The sequence below is a fragment of the Taudactylus pleione genome, unplaced genomic scaffold (genome assembly GCF_031769625.1).
Source record: "Taudactylus pleione unplaced genomic scaffold, aTauple2 ptg000053l, whole genome shotgun sequence".
Lineage (NCBI taxonomy): Eukaryota > Metazoa > Chordata > Amphibia > Anura > Myobatrachidae > Taudactylus > Taudactylus pleione.
The window spans coordinates 18,158,946-18,180,632 of NW_028284455.1; the positions used below are offsets into that span (position 1 = coordinate 18,158,946).

The 21,687-nt window shown below is 40.5% G+C and overlaps 1 protein-coding gene across 1 annotated transcript in view; it reads left to right on the plus strand.

The window, feature by feature from the left end:
• NR1D2 (nuclear receptor subfamily 1 group D member 2) overlaps window positions 1–21,368 on the plus strand; it is a 34,602-nt gene extending 13,234 nt beyond the window's left edge. The window contains exons 2-8 of the mRNA XM_088463504.1: window positions 1,545–1,853; window positions 3,878–3,966; window positions 4,668–4,812; window positions 5,436–6,130; window positions 6,467–6,652; window positions 8,208–8,418; window positions 18,761–21,368. Of these exons, the coding sequence (XP_088319630.1) occupies window positions 1,545–1,853; window positions 3,878–3,966; window positions 4,668–4,812; window positions 5,436–6,130; window positions 6,467–6,652; window positions 8,208–8,418; window positions 18,761–18,957 (1,832 nt within the window). The 3' untranslated portion in view covers window positions 18,958–21,368. The remainder of the gene's footprint in view (window positions 1–1,544; window positions 1,854–3,877; window positions 3,967–4,667; window positions 4,813–5,435; window positions 6,131–6,466; window positions 6,653–8,207; window positions 8,419–18,760) is intronic.
• Window positions 21,369–21,687: the final 319 nt, after the last annotated feature.

Consider the following 21,687-nt stretch of genomic DNA (forward strand, 5'->3'; position numbering starts at 1 on the left):
CTGCTTCACATGCCAATAGACACCCTCACGTGCTCTTGACATGCCCAGTATTCTCCATATGCACCCAGATCTCCTCTAAAACCTATTACATGCCCCTATTCCTCGCATGTACCAGAGACCCCACAGCATCTCAGATCCCACGTATATTCTAAAATGTTCCCGATTGCCCATCCGACCTTACCTCAAGCCCATCAGACAGCTCAACTTTCCATCAGACCTCACAATATATTTAATAATAAAATATTTAAATTGTCTAAGCTAACAACATAGAAACAGATCCTGCTGATACATGAGAATTATAAGAGATAATAAAAGAATTGGGTAATGTATAACCACTCAATAACATATTAAAAGGATTGAAGATAAAGCACAGCCTTATTTTAATGTATTTTTCCTTTCTGCTATTTGATTTTATTTAGCTGAATTTTAATCTATACTATCTATAATGATGTGTTTTTAATGCATATCAATAAATATATCTTATAAAAAAAATCTGCAAGATAATAATGCACTCCACTGAACAGATTACTTATTTTAAAATTCTGCATGTATGGCCATTAGATCACTTTGCATACCTATTAAATGTCCATTAGACACCCCATATGCCTTACTGACCTCCTCCCATATACGCATTCCGCTCACGACTCTTCCACTGCCTCTCAGACCTCTTCCCATTGCCCTTAAACCTCCCCACATTCCTTTTACTTGCTTATCGCACCTCCCCATATGTCCTTTTACATGGCTCACAGACCTCCACACTTACTTATCCTTTACATGCCATAAAACCTTCCCTCAATTAATGTACCCTGTCATTTCTCTTCCTCTCCTGCTTTCTTCCTTCTTGACATGATATAGTGGCTTCTAGTCACTGATGAGATCATCGTTTACCACGCTTCCTGCTTATTAGTTAAAGATAGATTAAACTATTCAGCCTTGGATTAATAATCCAAGGCTGCGGGGTAAACAAATCACAGCAATCTCCCTATTCAGTGCATGCCCCTTATACCTATGCAAACCAGTACCCCACTGATGGTAGCCATGTATAGAACTCTGTAGCCTGTATTATCAGACTCTCCCCCATCAATCAATCTTCCAAGCCATATCTCAAATTTCTTCAACATGGCCTATCCTAACCCCGACCTGATACTACTTCATCTGTGTGTTCTACCAGCTTGTTCCATGCTTACTTGGCGTCTAATTCTGACTGTCCGAATGTGTTTGACTTTTGTGTTGCCTTGCAAATAAGAGACGGTGATAATGAAGCTTAAATGCCCATGACCTGCATGCCAATTGTGAATGTTTTTGTAATGGGGTAGATACCTTGTACTTGCATTGAGGTGGTCAGTGAAGGACACTGCAACTCAAATGCAAGTACAGTTGTGTTTATGTGCAGTGGAAACAATGGTTCTAATTTCGTTCCCTTTACATGTTTTGTTCTATCTTTAAGTCCGCCATTAAATGCATGTATTTTGACGCTCGTAGAGACTTAGCTTTATACAGTTTAAAATAGGACTTAAGAATTGGTTATGTGTTGTTTTACTTAGGTGGTGTCATTGCATACATCAGTTCCTCAAGCTCAGCCTCCAGCCCTTCCTCCTGCCACAGCGAGAGCTCCAACAGCAGTTTCCAGTTTTCATCCTCCTCCTCTCTGCCGTCCTCCCCGAGTAGCTCTGCTTCTGAGAGGAGTAGTGGTCGGAGCAGTGGGAAGAACAGCAGAAGTGACCTTTCTAATGGAAGTCACCATTCCAGCCTTGAGGAATCACAGAGGAACCAGCAGGTGGACACACTGTGCATAAAAACAACCTATACAAGTGCAGAAATCCTGACCAAAGGCCATACAGGAGTCACCTCTAGTAAGTGGCTCTGCAAACTTTTAATAGTACAGTAATTTTGTGAAGTCTGATTTTGCTTATTTGTATTAATTGTTGCAGTAAAAGTATGATTTTTACTGCCACAATGGAATGCAGTAAAGTTGAAGTGTATACATAGGGGGCTAAATGTCATGATAGACTGCGAGCCGTGCCTTTGCAGGAATACATGCGAGTATGCCCATATTATTAAAGCAGCAAGCATGTTAAAGGCTAAACCAAGCTGTTTTAGCCTTTAACTCAATTATACATGAGTGCCACTGCAACGGATTTCGGCAACTTTGGAGATCAGCCTACCATATTGTTTTTATAAGCGCAGTGCGAGCAGCCAGTGACATCTTATGTGTAATTTAGTCTCCCCCATAATATTTCCCTGATTTCATCTTATTACTGGATTCAAATATTTATATGATCACTTACATTAGTTATACAAGAGGGAATGTTGGGCTTTCCTTCTCTGTGCTGCCCAAACAGTATATTCCTGCTGCTAAGCTAGTGCAAAATACTTTCCAGTTTTTGTTCATAAAGGAGAATATATGCTTTTACTGGCCTATTGATTAGAAACAATAAAGGAGAATATATACTATTACTGACCTATTTATTAGAAGCAATGATTGAAAATAGTGCAAACCCACCGAAAGAGTAAATGTCATATAAGTAGTCATTCCTCAATATTTAAGTTTTATACATCTTATTTAGTTTTATACATCCTAAAATAACATTTAAAAAGTCTTAGTAATTTTGTAGTTGCAACGCGTTTCGTTGACAGGTCTGCTTCCTCAGACAAGACTTTTTTGAATCTTATACTTTATTTTTATTGCTTGTTCCTGATATTTTTATATATACATCTACATTATTTTTAGGATTGTATATTATACCGTTATATATATTCAAGTTTTTATAAAAAATTTTGTTTTGTTTATAAGTTGTTAAGTAAATTGAATTAATTGCGTGTCTATTATAGGAGTTAACATACCTCCAGGACACTGTGATATTCTATATATTTTTAATAAAACCACTTGGTATTTTATGATATCCATATGGAATGGACATTCTGTTATTTATATATAGCTCATTATTGAGTAAGGAGGACTGCCAAATAAGAATAGTATAATACCATATTAGTGGTTTCAAAAGGGATGTTGTTATCAGACCGGCGGATGGCATATTTTAGAGTTCAGTGGAATGATACTCCTTTGTCTGAATCCCGACACTGACAGTCCGACACGGGACTTAAGATAGACGTCGAAATACCGACGCCTATCTTATACCCGACACCAGAATCCAGAAGGACGGCAGCCCGAACGTGGTAAGTCCGGGAAGCCCTTAGCGTTAGCTGCATGGGGGGGAGTGTTAGGTTTAGGCAGTGTAGTGGGGTTAGGGTTAGGTTTTTTTGGGGAGGTTAGGCACCCCTACGGGGGGGCTTAGGGTTAGGCACCCCTAGGGGTGAGGGTTAGGCACCACTGGGGGGGGTTAGTGTTAGGCACTAAGGGGGGAGGGTTAGGTTTAGGCACGAAAGGGGAAGACTTAGGGTTAGGCACTAAGGGATGGTTAGGGTGCGGGGTGTGGAGGGTTGGGGTTAGGCTACAAGAAGGGAGGGTTAGGGGGAGGGTAAGTATACTTACCCAACCCTTGCCAGGATACCAACCATCGGGATGCCGCTGTCGGTATTTTGACAGGAGGCATCCCGACACCTGGCATTACACATCGATTCCGTTTCAAAACACTCTAGGTAACCCCGTAGAAATAACCTATTACTACAGAAATTCAGTGGGGTTGTTGCAAATCCCTTATGTTTTCCTTGGCTGAAGGTAAATTCTTCCAATACGACAAGCACCGGTCACTAAACTTTCTGTGTGCCACATAATTCTGACTGGCAGAAGCTGGCTTTTAGTATTAGAGAGATTACTTGCACTGCAGTTCTATTATTATTTGCTGTTGTCTAACATTTCTTTGTTTGAAAACAGACTGTGCATTATATTTCTAACCATGATGCATTGACATTTTAGAGTTCAGTGGAATGATACTCTTTTGTAAAGTGTGTGGAGATGTAGCATCTGGCTTCCATTATGGAGTACACGCCTGTGAAGGCTGTAAGGTAACCATTATAACTCTATTCTTTGCTTTTTATTGTTTTCCAATTCAAACAGTACTGACAAAACTCAGCAGTTTGAAGCCTCCACAGTTTGCTTTGTGATGTAAAAAATATATATTTACTTTGCACACTGTCACATATTGGTCACAAATTGAGGTTGCTGTCATAGGCTGTGGGCGTTTTGACCCTCTCTGCCACTAGCAGTTGGTGCTTTCTTAGCTGAGGCGCGTATTTAATTGCTATCCGGGCTTCACCATGGGCCTCTTCAAGAAGGCGATGGGCTTTGCTGCGAGGCACCCACTAGTTGGGATCCCCAGGTAAAAGGGACAAGACATTGAACACATGCCAGAGATCAGGACGGGTAGCTCAGGTTCACAGCTTGAAATTGACTTGGAAAACAGGGTCACAGGAAGACAGGGATGGCCAGGAAACAGGCTGGATAAGTGATGGTGAAGATCAGACAAGTACTAGTAATAACCAACACTAAAACAAAGCAGTGCCCAATGCCTTGGGGGAAAACCTAGATCTTGGGGATCATCACCATTTGTGGTATGTAATAGACACATCATAAAGAATTTATTTTTTCAGACATATAAACTTTTAAGTATAAAAATAATTATGTGTATTAAAATAACTCGCTTGCACTATATGTTTTTGTGTATGGTTTAGTACAAATATTAAAGAAAAGGATTATGTGCCCTTAGGGATTTTTTAGGCGAAGCATCCAGCAGAACATCCAGTACAAAAAGTGCATCAAGAATGAGAGCTGCTCTGTAATGAGGATGAACCGTAACCGCTGCCAGCAATGCCGCTTCAGGAAGTGTCTGTCTGTCGGCATGTCCAGAGATGGTATGAAACCCTAAGGCATATTTTTCATATGAATGACCCTAGTTTAAAATAAAATTATTATATTTTATAGCTGTATTTGTACCTATTATTTGATGTTATAGCCTGCCTATATTTTTGTTTTTATTCCTCTTTGCATTCTTCTGTCTACACATTATGTAATTTTATAATCTGAATGAAAGAACACATTGTAATGTTCCACTATATAGCTACAGTATAATGAATTACGCAGAACATTGCACTATAATAAAGTTTAGAGGCCATTGGCTGTATAATAAAAAAACAAAACCGTAAAGTTAAAAATGCATATGGTAATCTACCATTCATGTTTTCGCTCATGACTTTTACACACTTTGAGACTTGGTGGAAATGCAATTTTCTGGGCTACTCTTATGTATACCATCTTATAACAGATAGAAAAGTTCCCTAGAACAATGTATATAGATTTGTCAGTGTCAATGGTACAGGTGTTCTTGTGTCATTTGGAACTGTTTTTAATATACATCATCCCCTCTAGGTCAAAGGTACAGAATATGTCCAGTTTAAGTGACATTGTCCTATTTCAGGCTTTCAGGCCTGTCACTGAATGTTTCACCTCTATTGTTGTTCTGTCCTCTCTTTGACAGCTGTTCGTTTTGGTCGCATTCCAAAGCGTGAAAAGCAGCGAATGCTGATGGAAATGCAGTCTGCCATGAAGACCATGATGAACAGCCAGTTTGGTAGCACGAGACACCAAGAAGCACTTCCAGATTACCAAGCCTCACCATCAGTTGTGCCACCAATGCCCCATTCGGTTCAAGAGAAATTGGGAAATAAGGCTCAGCAATATCCAGAAAAAAGCCCCATGCCACTTCCTCCTTCTTCTGCCACGCCACTTCCTCCTCCTTCTCCTGTACCACCTCCTCCATCTTCAGATGTTAGCAAAGAAGATGTCATTGGTACAGTAACTAGAGCTCACAGAGAGACCTTCATGTACAACCAAGAGCCTTCTGAAAGTAAAGCTGAAGCAAGCCGTCACATTGAAGAAAGAATGAATAATGTAAAACACATTAACAATAATAACAGTATCCACTTCAATAATGGTTACACTACTGCTCGCTGTCCTATGAATGTAAGCCAGAATTATATAAATGGACAGCACAGGGGAAACAACTCAATGGGCTATACAAGCGTCCATGCTGTTTGTTACTCCAATGAACACAATATAAACATTTCTAATGGTTTCTTCTACAAAGGGTGCAGCAAAGCAGCAATGTTTGGTGTATCTCCGTCTGATTACTTGAATGGCTACGCATGCAATAGAGGAAGGCGAATGCATCTGGTACAAAGATGTTCTTTCTTTCGTTTTTATTTTTTTATTTTCCACCACTGCGTTTATTAAAGCTTGAATTTCTAATTACATCTGCTATTAATTTGTCCAATAGAAAATATGATCAAAAGTACTAAAACTAACTTTAGTAAACAGAATTAAAATGGCGCTTCCATTGTTTTTTATATAGCAGTTACATTATGTTTTTATGGGCATGGGTTAGTAGCTTGTGAGATATATATTAAGAATAGCCAAAGCACCACCAATTTATTATATGTAATTCTATAATATCGGGTCTATTATTTTCCCCAAATTGTGTACTCACCAGGTCTTTAATACATTGTGCAGGTCTGTCCGATGAGCATGACTCCATTCATGGACCCAAATAAATCAGGACCTCAAATCTGGGAGGAGTTCTCTATGAGTTTCACTCCTGCTGTGAAAGAGGTGGTAGAATTTGCCAAGCGCATTCCAGGATTTAAAGACCTTTCCCAGTACGATCAGATCAACTTGCTGAAGGCTGGAATGTTTGAGGTGAGACTTAGAATATAAACCTGTGATCCTTCAGCTACATGTCTTGAATATATGAAATCTAGCTCTTGTTATGAAATGTAAAATGTATATTGCACAGAAACAGTAAAATGTACACTTCCTCTGTGCTAGAATAGGGAATTACAATTCAATATAGTATTACCGATTGACTGCACCTCCAGACAGATCCCCTGTCAAGAATGGATCCCAAAAATTCAATATATAGAAAAAATGTTCAGGTGGCGCCACAAATGCAAAATACAGAATTTTTAATCCTTAAAGAGGCCAGTACTGGTGGTACTTTTTATACGTAATTTATTCCCACACTTTGGAGTTCACCCGTTGGGGTAGTGGAATGGAGAGGATGGTATCTTCAGTGAGGAGATGACCACAGATGGTAGGTCTTTATACAGTCAGGTCCTATAATGAGACCTTATACCAGAGGCACCCAGAGAGTAGTACAACAGTTAGTGTGAAGTATTGCAAATTTGTTTTGCTTAAAAAAAATAACAGACAAAGATATATACATAAAAAGCTTACCTCAATTAATAATAGAACACCACCAATGGTATATTGGCAACACTAATCCTTTATCTGGCCCTATTATTGGGGTAAATGCTCTTGGTTGATAGCAGACCAATATGGCGGTTCCATATAAAATCACTATGTGCGCTTCTTCCATAGGACTTCATCAGGGTTATAGCAAGCCATAACAGGCTATTCATATGAAACAGAATTCCTTTTGCTCAAAACACGTTTGGTGTTAACAACAATATGTATTTCAACCAGGGGATCATACATAGACCACTGGTGAGTGATGTGAACTCCAGCTAAGATGTAGATAGATATATAATTTGTACTTCAATTCTATTATATTTTTATATATATGGTATCCATATAAATAATAGGATCCAGTCAACCTTTCCTTAAAGTGTGCAGTTTGATTGTATAGAAAGTGTCACATTACAATGGCCATGAGTCCTAGCCAGACAACGACCTTCTGCGACTCTAAAATGTTGTGATTCGGCAGTATGTTACATATATTGTTATTTTTGGTGATATGACCTTGACGGCTGGACATGAATATGTTTAGAAATAGATTTAGTAATTACTTGGGGTTAGCCCAATGTTAATATAGAAGCATATATTCTAAAATATATATACTTTGTAATGGTGTTTATGCACCTGTTATGTAGACCAGAGGCAGCTATTTTGTGGTTTGAACAGATCTTCATTAAATGCATTTCACAAGAGACCATACATTAAGAACACAGATTACTGAATTAATAGGATGCATTATTCTAAATACTGATTCAGCCATAATGTCACTACCTCAACCATATAGAAAATAGCTGTCCCTTACAACCTTATCTGGCTCTTGCATCTAATACAGTTACTTCTAGATTGATGGGTTTGCAGTAGGAAGTACTGTACTTCCATTAAGGTTTGCTTTGCACAATAATGTAATGGAAACCGTGTTCTTTAACTGTAATCAAAAAGTAATTTTTTTTACTCTATCTGAAAAATGATGTTACCATCTTCTCTTTTGTTTTGCCAGGTACTGACGGTACGGTTTGCGTCACTGTTTGACACAAAGGATCGTACTGTCACCTTTCTTAGCGGGAAGAAGTACAGTGTGGATGAGTTGCACCACATGGGTGCTGGGGAGCTGCTAATTTCTGTTTTACAATTCAGTGAGAAGCTTAATGCTCTGCAACTTAGTGAGGAGGAGATGAGTTTGTTTACAGCAGTTGTCCTCATCTCTGCTGGTAAGAAAAGAAGGAAACTTTCTATTCTTCTCCCTAAATTACTTGTGATTTCTATCATATCCTGTGATCTAGAACCTCACTGACTGCTAATGAGTTTTTTTTTTTCAGTCCATCTAATCACACATGTAGTGTTATTGGGTTAATCAGTGCAAATCCTATTCTCTAAACCCAGTTACAATGTCTGCATAACCGTCTTCCACTGCTTCCACCTGTAGCTGCCAATAGAGAACTGCCATTGTCTAAATCGCATGGAGTAAATTAGTTTTTCACCTTTTTAGAATTAAGAAACCTCTTTAATTTTCCTTCCCTGGTAACTCCACCATTTGTAAAATAAAAGTATTCCGTAATGATATTGGAGTACAACTGGGGGGGGACCAGTGCATGGATGGGAAAGGCAGCCGAGTCCTGACGAGTGCTGTGTACATCCAGTTACTATCCGGATGTTATCTCTGTCTGCGCATTGGATCCTTCAGCAGTGACTTGCCATTATTGAAGCCTGATAGCAGGGGTCTCCACTAATAGTAGGTAAGAGACCTGACTGCAGTGAGTTAACGGCGGCAGTCCCAGAAAAGTCAGCCTACCAATATTCTACTATGGAAGAACAGCCTTTCACCTTAGGTGGAAACCCTGTTTAACGTTGGTCAGTGAAAACAATGCAATTTTTATGTGGGAAGAGTAATGTCTATATGAGTGATCATTAGATATCACCACAGAGTGATGGAGGGAAGCCGTGACCACACCCTGCTGATCACCAACACAAGCACTAATATAAATAAGAGCAATACATACCAGGGTGTAATAGTCATAATAAGTGGTCCAATTGAAGGGAATCGGTATGAAATACCGATAGACGGGATGCCGGCTGCCAGTACACTGAGAGCGGCATTCCGATGGTTAAAATCCTGACAGGGGAACGGTAAGTAATGTTCCCCTGTCCTATTTACCCCTAACCCTTATACTAAACCTCCCTACCCCGCACCCTAACTTTCCCGGTAAGCGCCTAACCCTCCCCCTTTAGTGCCTAACCCCCTCCCCCCTTAGTGCCTAACCCTGCCCACCGCTTAACGCTAACTCCCCCTGGGGCCCTTACCTGAGTCGTCGTCGTGGCCTCCCCTCCCCACGGCTGGTACTTACATTTACCCAGTGTCCTAAGATCGGGAAGCCGTCTGCAGGGATCCCGACATCGGCATCCTGAGTCATGTCGGGATTTCGGCGCCGGTGTTGTCTCGGTGATCGAGATTCTGATGCCGGGGTTCCGCCAGACAGCATCCCGCTTGTCTGGATCCTAACTGCATCCCAAGAACACATATCTTATTTATTTTTTTGTGTTATCAATATTTTCATACCTCCACCACTCCAAGGACCCTGCAGTACAGACAAGTATTAAAGACAGATCTGGATGACATACATGAAAAACGCTTTATACCTAGGCAAATACCCATCACTTTCTCTCTCTCTCTGGGCCTGATTCAGAGCCGGACGCTGTTTGCGCTCGCTCGTTCAGAAAAAGGGGCCGGCTATTTAAATTGAGCGCTTGCTCTTTGCGGTCTGTTGACGCCTCTATGTCTGAGCGAGCGAACGAAACATGCGCTCGCTATTTTGTAAAGACGCCCCCTGGCCGCTCGCATCCTACATCATCTCCGCTATTTATTTGATTAATCGAGTACATCGAAAGGCATCTGAACTGCTCGCAGTGCTTGTGGTAGGATTTTCCTACCGCAATCATGCGAACAGTTCAGGCTAAAAGACAACCAAGTGACGTGGTCGATGACGCTGCTTTGTTAATTATGCACACCCTTAAAACGCCCGTTTTGACCGTTTGGCACACCTGCGTTCGGATCACCACTCCCCGTTTTCAAGCACCTTCCCCTGTTACCACCCACAAACGCCTCATTCTGTTACTCAAATTAGCAGGCAATCGCTATTTTGCGAGCACACGAATTCCGACCGCACTGACTGGTTGACGCATGCGCATTACGACCCATACGCATGCGCAGTTGTGCGAACATCGCTCGGAACGAATGAGCGGCCGCTTACGAGCGGCTCTGAATCAGGCCCTCTGTCCTCTGCAGCACAATAAAATGTCTCTAGCTAAGCACGCAGAATGGGGCTGACTGCTTTTATACTTGCTATCCAAAAATACGCTGTTTGGATTAGTTGATGGTACCAGAATCACAACTAGTCAAATGCCTACCTACATACATACATAAGGCCAGTCATAGACTGCAGGATTAGTGCAGGTGACGCGGCAGGTGGACAATGGTAGGAGCAAAGCCCAAGAGTGACTCCAAGATTGTATGGAGGCAACCTCCGTTCACAGCGTGGTGTTAGCTGATTGGTTGGGAGGATTGCGCAGGTTTGATCACCAAACCAAATTATCCAGACCCATTTTTCAGCCATTTTCAGACTGTGAACAATTATAGGTCATGTTAATACACTGACGAATAATCGTTCAGAATAGTCCTTTTATTGGCTTATAATATGAATGACTATTATTCAGTGAATGGCCAATACCTGTATGAGAGATCATTAGTATACCAGGCCAGTTGCATTGGCATATCAGGGTAACACTGAACAATATATTTTACCTTCATAATTACAGTTTTGCAGTTTAAATAAGTACTACAGTTCATTGTTGTAGGCGAGTCAGTGTAACATAGCAATTAACTACCAAGAATGCATTTTGATGATGACAGAAACCGCATTATTGTTATATTGTTACACAAACTGCTTTTGACCCATAAAGCCTGTTATGTAGCTTGATAGCTAGAGGTTTATCAATTAAATATAGATTTCCTTACTTAAATATTCTAGGACCTAATGTAGTAACTTAGTGGTACTTCTTAATGATAAAGTACAGGCTTATGAGGTGATGACAAGCAATTCCATATCGATCCTCTTCCTATGAAACTTGATGTGTACTTGTCCAGGGGCGTAAATTCATACTAGGAGCCCGGAGGCGAGATAGTTGTTTGTGCCACACTCCCCTCCTCCGCTCACATTCACTACCAACATCCCAGTCTCAGCAGCACTCTCATACACTCCCTCTAAATCACATTTACTAACAACACCCAAACGGCACCCAGACACACACTCTGATCCCCCCACATTCACTTCTAACAACCTAGCACCACCCAGACACAACCTCCCCCCTCCATTTATTGACAACCTCCCAGCAACACCTAGAGACACACCCTACCCCCATGCATTTATTACTGCCAACCTAGAAGCACCCAGACACATCCCCTAACCCCCTGCATTCACTAATAACAACTTAGAAGCACCCAGACACGCACTCTCCTCCCCCTCCCTGATTTCACTGCCAACACCACAGCAGCACCCAGGACACTCCACCCATCCCCTGCATTCACTACTAATACCCTAGCAGGACCCAGACACGCTCTTCCTGCATTCACAGCCACTACAGCAGTACCGAGACACTCTCCCCACCCCCACATTTACTACTAACAGCAGCCAGACACACACCCTCCCCCCTGTATGCACTATCAATATTCCAGCAACACCCAGACATACTTTCCCACACTGCATACAATACTAACACCCTAGAAGCATCCAGACACACACTCTCTCCCACTACATTTACTGCAAACACCACAGCAGCACCCACACATCTCCACACTGCATTCACTGCCAACATCCTGGCAGCACCTAAACACATACCCTTTCCCCCTGCATTCACTATCATCACCCTAGCAGCACCCAGACACAAACAGACTCTCTTCCCTTGCATTCAGTGCCAACACCCCTGCAGCAGCTCACAGGCACACACTCCTCTCACAAATAACTACCCCAGCACACACACACTACCTGTTGCTGATCAGGGTCTTCCGTTCCGTGTGAGGGGGAAAACCAATAAACGAGTGACGGGCCCTGCACTCCTGCTTCTGCCCTGCCCCCTTTTATGTATATTGGTGTGGTTTTCTTGCTGGAGATCCGTCCCTAGAGACCGGACTTCAGGGTGGGGGCCCTGGGAGAGGAAGGACCATGGCACATGGCCCCAGGGCTTCCTGCCTATTTTTCCTCTGGGGGCACATAAAGTAGAACCTGGAGCAATGGAGACGGTTAGTGTGCCCCCTTCAGGGCTGGCGCCCAGAGGCAACCGCCTTCCATTGTCTCCTGTGTTTATGCCCCTGCACTTGCCACAGAAACAAAAGAGGAATTTTTAGGAGTCACAAGGTACATCACTTGCCCTCCCTTATTGCCAGCGCTTATGTGTAGAATATAAACTGATAGTAACTGGCATGCAGACTAATGTTAGTTCCAATGTTCCTATTTCTAGTCGTGTGGACTGAAAGTAGATGTCTGATTCGGGCATCCTCAGTCTTTCTCTAGCTGCCGGCCACTCACTGTTTATTTCTTTGTCTGTCTCATATATGAGTGCTGAGAGTTAAAACATACAGCAATCAGTTCTGAATGCTGTTTAATGGTTCTTGGCCCAAGGCTGGCCCCCCACAAACTGTGGGATGTCTAGAATGACTGTTTATAAATGGGCTTGTGTCTTTTATAGGGCTTGTCCACTTTTAAATAACCCTCCCCTAATATAACCTGCACCTCTAATTGAGTGAGCGGCAGCATAACCTAGCCTCTTTGCTTCAGGTGAAAAGGGCTCTGGGGGAAGGACCTCCATATATAATGAGCTAAAAAACCTCTTTACCATTTTTGTGATTTTTGACAGATAAAACACACAGTTAATCTTATTCTATTAGGCTTTCCCTTGAAATGCACATAGCTTTTTTTTGTTATTTTTTTGCTCCTTTACATTTCTTATTTTGCTGTCCATGTTCTAAATATGGTTTTGTCCGTTTATTTTTATATGGAGACGGGTGGAAAAAAAAGACAGTATGGATAGAAAACGGATGAAAAACTGATCGTCCACAGCTACCAGAGTTTTATTACACATTGACCCAGTCTGAGGGGGCTAAGCCTCCCAGCCATGCTGCTGGCCTGGAGAGATTACTATTGTTGCTTCTTAATTTTATAATGGAAGTGTAAACAACACGTTGCATGAATACCACTTGATGCCATCTCAAACTCACTGAGAGCCATATACCTAGTGGCTCTTGCTGGCCCACACTCTTCCATGATGTATTAAAAAGAAAATACATAATCCTGTGGGGAAAAACATATTATTACTTCCAATCTTTACCTTTATATAAAGTATTAGGTAAGAAATGTAGGTATATGTTTTACAGCTTTATTGGTTATAGTTATTTGACTCAAGCAGTAAAATGTATTAGTAAAAGATTATTTTGGGAGCATACACATGGGCAAGTATTGTTCATTGTGCATTTCATGGTGAAATTAAACATCTGTCCACTGCAAAGCATGCTAATCATACATATCATACCAACAAATAAGAATCATGCCATGATCCATCATTGCACAACAAGTGCACAACATATCATTGCACAACCAGTTCCCGGCATATCATTGTACAACGAGCTCCCAGCATATCATTGAACAACATATCATTGCACAACAAGCTCCCAGCATATCATTGCACAACGAGCTCCCAGCATATCATTGCACAACGAGCTCCCAGCATATCATTGCACAACATATCATTTCACAACAAGCTCCCAGCATATCATTGAACAACATATCATTGCACAACAAGCTCCCAGTATATCATGCACAACAAGCTCCCAGCATATCATTGAACAACATATCATTGCACAACAAGCTCCCAGCATATCATTGAACAACATATCATTGCACAACAAGCTCCCAGCATATCATTGCACAACAAGCTCCCAGCATATCATTTCACAACAAGTGCACAGCATATCATTGCACAACAAGCTCCCAGCATATCATTGCACAACATATCATTGCACAACAAGCTCCCAGCATATCATTGCACAACATATCATTGCACAACAAGCTCCCAGCATATCATTGCACAACAAGCTCCTAGCATATCATTGCACAACAAGCTCCCAGCATATCATTGCACAACATATCATTGCACAACAAGCTCCCAGCATATCATTTCACAACATATCATTGCACAACAAGCTCCCAGCATATCATTGAACAACATATCATTGCACAACAAGCTCCCAGCATATAATTTCACAACATATCATTGCACAACAAGCTCCCAGCATATCATTGCACAACAAGCTCCCAGCATATCATTGCACAACAAGCTCCCAGCATACCATTGCACAACATATCATTGCACAACAAGCTCCCAGCATATCATTGAACAACATATCATTGCACAACAAGCTCCCAGCATATCATTGAACAACATATCATTGCACAACAAGCTCCCAGTATATCATACACAACAAGCTCCCAGCATATCATTGCACAACATATCATTGCACAACAAGCTCCCAGCATATCATTGCACAACAAGCTCCCAGCATATCATTGAACAACATATCATTGCACAACAAGCTCCCAGCATATCATTGCACAACAAGTGCACAACATATCATTGCACAATAAGCTCCCAGCATATCATGTACAACAAGTGCACAACATATTGCACAACAAGCTCCCAGCATATCATTTCACAACAAGTGCACAGCATATCATTGCACAACAAGCTCCCAGCATATCATTGAACAACATATCATTGCACAACAAGCTCCCAGTATATCATACACAACAAGCTCCCAGCATATCATGTACAACATATCATTGCACAACAAGCTCCCAGCATATCATTGCACAACAAGTGCACAGCATATCATTGCACAACAAGCTCCCAGTATATCATGTACAACAAGTGCACAACATATTGCACAACAAGCTCCCAACATATCATGCACAACATATCATTGCACAACAAGCTCCCAGCATATCATTGCACAACAAGTGCACAACATATCATTGCACAATAAGCTCCCAGCATATCATGTACAACAAGTGCACAACATATTGCACAACAAGCTCCCAGCATATCATTTCACAACAAGTGCACAGCATATCATTGCACAACAAGCTCCCAGCATATCATTGAACAACATATCATTGCACAACAAGCTCCCAGTATATCATACACAACAAGCTCCCAGCATATCATGTACAACATATCATTGCACAACAAGCTCCCAGCATATCATTGCACAACAAGTGCACAGCATATCATTGCACAACAAGCTCCCAGTATATCATGTACAACAAGTGCACAACATATTGCACAACAAGCTCCCAACATATCATGCACAACATATCATTGCACAACAAGCTCCCAGCATATCATTGCACAACAAGTGCACAACATATCATTGCACAATAAGCTCCCAGCATATCATGTACAACAAGTGCACAACATATTGCACAACAAGCTCCCAGCATATCATTTCACAACAAGTGCACAGCATATCATTGCACAACAAGCTCCCAGCATATCATTGAACAACATATCATTGCACAACAAGCTCCCAGTATATCATACACAACAAGCTCCCAGCATATCATGTACAACATATCATTGCACAACAAGCTCCCAGCATATCATTGCACAACAAGCTCCCAATATATCATGCACAACATATTGCACAACAAGCTCCCAACATATCATGCACAACATATCATTGCACAACAAGCTCCCAGCATATCATTGCACAACAAGCTCCCAGCATATCAGTGCACAACAAATGCCGAACATATCATTGTACAACAAGTGCCCAACATATAAAATAACATTACATTATAGTTGCTAGCTACACAGACCTGCCAATAGCAGGCAAGCAATGTCCAGTGGTTGGTGCCAGCCATGGTCGTTACCTTTCTGATATATCACACTCCATGCTTTCTCTGTGTTACCTACTTCACATTACGCTTATATAGAAAATGTGACGGTGGTATGCTGAGTCAGTTTAAAAATTTTAGTTAGCCAAAGTGAAGGTGAGGCCCCCAGCCCATTAGATTGCAGAGCCTAATTAAACAGATGGGGTTGAGATAAAATCAATGTGCACGATAATTTAACAGATCCTCTTACTGGCACAAAGTGAAAAGGACCTTTCATTATTTGTAATAGTAGTTGCTGAAGTTCAGTGCTCAGTGTGGTGCGTACAAGTTGGTACACACTAGGACGACAGATCGGCCACCCGGCGATCCGCCGTCCTTTCTGACAACGTACGTCAGGGTAGCAGCACGCGCCTGACAGCGTGTGTCTGATTTTAACAGTCTTAATCTATATGACGATATTTCTCTAATATATGTGATGTTACAGCATGCTACAACATATGTTTAGTAGCTATACAGGGTCTGATTAAGGTCACTTTTGAAACGCCACAAGGGCTTTACATTTAGAATTGTTACTGTGAATGTCCGTATTTTCAGATACAGAAACTGGGGAGAGACGCCAATCACTCCACGTGGTTTCTCCAACTGTGTGTGTGTGTGTGGACCCTACAGAGGGTTAATTAAATGCCCATAAGAGGCACATGAATTCAAATGGGTTTAACATTTACACCTAAAGGATAAGGAGACATTTTATGTGAATAGTGGCAACATTGACACACTGTGCTATTGTTGCTACAGTATAACAAGAAGTGGTTACACTGAACTCTCCTTCAATATAAACAAATTGAAAACAGTGCAATTTTATATGATTTGTGAATAACCGTTCTCACAATCTGATCACAAACATTAGGGAGAGATGTGAACTACCCTATGTGAGAAGTACTGTATTATATCTAGGGACACTAAAATACCTCTGTATATGAATAAACAGTAATAATATTATACTGCTTATGACTACTATACGACAACTAGACATATGATTATATCTAACTATACTGTGAACATGAGATTAACTAACAGAGGTGCAGCTAAAATTATTTAAGCGGCTATACACAATCCCGTTTTGAGGCACTATATAAATTGTGCAGTTTATTATTAATATCACTCCGACTTGTGCACTGTTGGAGATTTCATGTGTCTCTGGGGGATATACCACACTGCACATGGAAAATAGTACTATTTTAATGTCATAAGAAATGAGATATACATCTGTAACTGGTAACTCTATGTTACATTAATTCCAGTAGAGATTCCTGTGACTCCCCAAAACATTCCTTCTAATGAGACAACTGACAACTGAGTCTCCACGGAGGACACGTGTGTTATATATTTTTCTGGCTGTGATGGCCGTATTGTGACCATTTGTTAAATGTGGACCCATATTACCAATGATTACGATAGGATAGTCCAGTCACCAATATTTTGAGATCTGTGAATCTCACAGGATCAGTCAGATCTCAACAATTTTTCATTAATTATTGTATATCTGTATCTGAGGGTTTTCATGAAACCTATTAAAATCTTAAAACACAGTATAACATATGATCTTAAACAGAGATCTCACATATTATATTATAAATAAGACAATTCATTACCAATTTTGATTTTTTTCAATTCTTAATATTTCGCTTGCTTTTTAAAATAAATATGGAATAAAAGTTATATTTTATGCTATTTGAGCAGTAGTCTTTATTCTTATACTCCAGAGGATGAATTAATTACACTAATATAGTATATGATCTTATGAGTGCCCCAAATAGGAATACATTTTTTTCTTGCCTTTTTTTGAATTGGTAAGTGCATACACACTTACCAATCATCGGTCTGATGCTTTGTGATTGAAGTTACTACTGGGTGGGCATTTACATGTGCCCGCCTTGTTCAGCTATCAATTTCCGGCAGCCTCTGCAGAAAGTGTACAGGTGGTCGGCAGATATATTGGGCACTTGTTTGTGCAGCACAGCCGTTGCAATATGTCTGTGAACTACGTCGTTCAGACATATTGCTGGTACACACCCGCCAACGAGCCCCCACAATATATCGCCCATTCAGTTGAATGGCTGATATGTCGGCCAGTGTGTACCCAGCATTATGTTACCCAATGTTGTCCTGGGGCTGTAGAATCTGGAGAAAGGGAACTTATTGCCTGTGAAAGTGCAGATCTTTTGGATAATTATTTATCCCAATCATAAATTATAACAATAAATGACATAGTGAAAACATAAGCCATTTTATTAAATATTTTTGTACACTATATAGACAAGAAATTGCCCCTAAATTTGAAAATTAGTTAATTGGATTTTTGTGGGTGCTTCCATATAGATATTGTGTTCTGTTTTTAATCACCAGCTTGAAATTTTATTTTTATTTTATTTTTTAAGAATTTGGTGCACTATTTTTCTATGATTAATCACGAGAAAAGGAGTAGACATATTTTATACACCTTTCCTTTCTTATGAGCATTGTACTTACAATAATATTTGTAATGCATTATCCTTTGCATATGTACTGTTAAAAAAAACTTAAATACTTTTTTTTTTCCCCACTTTTATAGATCGATCTGGTATTGAAAACGTAAACTCTGTTAAAGCATTGCAAGAAACGCTGATCCGCGCACTGAGGACTTTAATCATGAAGAACCATCCCAACGAGGCCTCCACCTTTACCAGGCTCCTCCTGAAGTTAGCAGACCTGCATTCTCTTAACAACGTGCATTCAGAGGCGCTTCTTGCTTTCAAAATTCACCCATAGGCCTATAAATGACTGATGTGTTATAACTACTGTGTATTATGCGACATATGAGATTTTCCAAGGGTTATGTTCAGCACAAGGTAACTATAATAAGTCCTTTAAAGTGGGCCCAATCATTACACTCCAAGCTGGCGGACATTTTTCTGGTCGACGTAATGCTGATGCTGATAATTGACTGGGAATTAGTGACATCATTGACACATTAGAACCCGGTGGATTGACCGGCTGGATAGCTGCCTACACTACTCATATTCAATGGCTACATTAAGCAACTTGTGCCGCCTTACACAGTCCAACGCAGACTCCTCAAGCCTTATATTTCATTATGTACTAATGTTGTAATATAATGTAGAAATGTAAGAATATAGTAAAAAGCTACCCACACACACCTCTGGTGTGCAGCAAAATAAAGCAAAGGGCTGCATCTCTAACAAAGGCAGAGAGATTCTTAGGGGGAGATTTATCAAACCAAGTGGACAAGTGGGGGTGTTGAATATAGCAACCAATCAGCTTCTAGCTATCATTTGTCTAGTACATTTTATAATATGATAGCTAGTATCCAATTGTCCTCTTTAGACGGTTTAATAAATCTCCTCTTAGGGCTCAAATGATTTCAATGCTTTAGAGAGATAAAAACCAAATATTTATTGCACCAAATATGTTTGTTCGGGGAAGTCATTGTTATTTTGCTACAGATCATCCTGCTTTATCACAGTGTTACTAAATACATTGTTAGTACATGACTTTTAGGTTCTATACAGTATATATGTAGACATCAGATAAATGGTTGAGAAGCTTGTATCTCATCATTTTTGAATGCTTTATTGGTTTAATATGTGCCTCTGCCAAGATCTGGATTGTTGTCTGTCACACAGATTCTTAGCAGGTGTGAGTTGTGTTTTCTCTGTATTTATGTGTATATTATATACCTTATACTGACATGGTATATGTTTAGAGACTGTAAATATTCTTAGTTAGACAGTTACCGATAAATATGTGTGTCGGCTTTCTCACAATATTTTAACCTGTGAAGGGAGCTGCTAAAAATATTTAAAAATGATATATAAGATTTATACATCTAAAAACATTTGCTGAGCTATTGATAAATTGACTAATTGTATATGTTATTTTAAAAAAAATGTAACTAGTAAAACATGTCATGCTGCAGACATTTGTGACATTGACCTCACCCAGTAAAATTGGGTCTTTTGCAGCCCAGCTGCAACTTTAGAAATTTTGCTGTCCAATAGAACTATAGCACAAGTAACAGTATTTGTCCAGGTAACCCTTAGAGTCATGCCCCATTTATCACGTTCCTTTTTAACTACAAATGCAGCATTTAAAATATTTTTTTTATTATGTAGAGAAAAAGCCAGTACTTCTTGGCACGGTGGCAGTTTTTAAAACTGAGTAGATGATGTATGCACTTTGGCCCTCATTCAGAGCCGTACGCTCTGAGCAGAGCGCACGCTCTGAATGAGGGCCACCCTCCATAATTATGGAGCGTCCTCCTGGACGCTCGTATAGCTGTGGGTCACCACCCACAGCCTATACGAGCGTGCAGTTTGATGGCTGCGATGGTCGTGACCATCGCGACCATCGCCACTGCGAGCCGGAGCCTGCGGTTGAGGTTTTCAACCGCAAGGCCCGGAGTGATTTTGGCTCTATCAGAGCCAAAATCACTCCCACTGACATCACTAGTGATGTCAGTGGGCCGGCTTCTGACGGTAGGCGTTCCCTTGGGAACGCCCCCGTCAGGGAGGCACGCCCCCGGCACGCCCACCAAAGGGGGCGTGCAGTCAATCAACATCGACAGCACGCCCCCTTTGATCAGACACAACGAGCGAAGGAAAGTCCTTCGCTTGTCGCGTCTGGCGCATACGCACGACGGAGCTCCCTCCGTCGTGCGCATGCTCAGTGCAGACCATCGACCCACTTGCGAGCGGACAGCCGCTCGCGAGTGGGTCTGAATCAGGCCCTTTGTCTGGAAACCGTTATAATACTGCTTTGCTTAATATGGGCTGACCTTTAAAGGTCTGTTTGTGTTTTCTAGCATTGCTACTTAATCATAAAAAGCAAAAATATCACCTAAAAAATCATAGCCGTAATAAGGGAGGCGTATGGAATTCAGCAGTATCTGTTAGATTATACATTACAACAGTAAATCATACATGTTATCTGCTGTGAATGTTTTGACTTTTTAGAATTTTTTTGTTTGTTTTTGCTGCTGCATAAATTATTTTATATTTTTCTTTTGCAACCATTGGGTTCACAGACTACTCGATAAAAAAAGCTAATCTTTCTTGGAGCTGCATTCTACCAAGACATTTTTAGGCTTTCTCTTCCCAATGGCTGTTTTTGAATGTTCTATAATTACTATTTTCTGTTACATCATCAACATGTGATTCTTTTTATGCTCCATAATAGCATTACATTAAAGAAATTATGATGCAAATCTGGCTTATAAGACTACATTTTTAAGGTTAATTTTAAAAGCTTATGTCTCACTGGGACCCAGTTTTAGGAATAAGTGCAATGGTTCCACACATGTTTAAAAATAGCAGAACACACTTTGATGCTTTGAATGTGCTGCACGAAAAATGCTTATATTTTACAAAGATATATTGATTACAAAAGTGTAATGTTGAAATTAGAATTAGTCATTTGTGGATTAATCTCATTAATGTGTTCTTATTAATTAATGATATTTATGTTTGTCCTCTCTCTTCA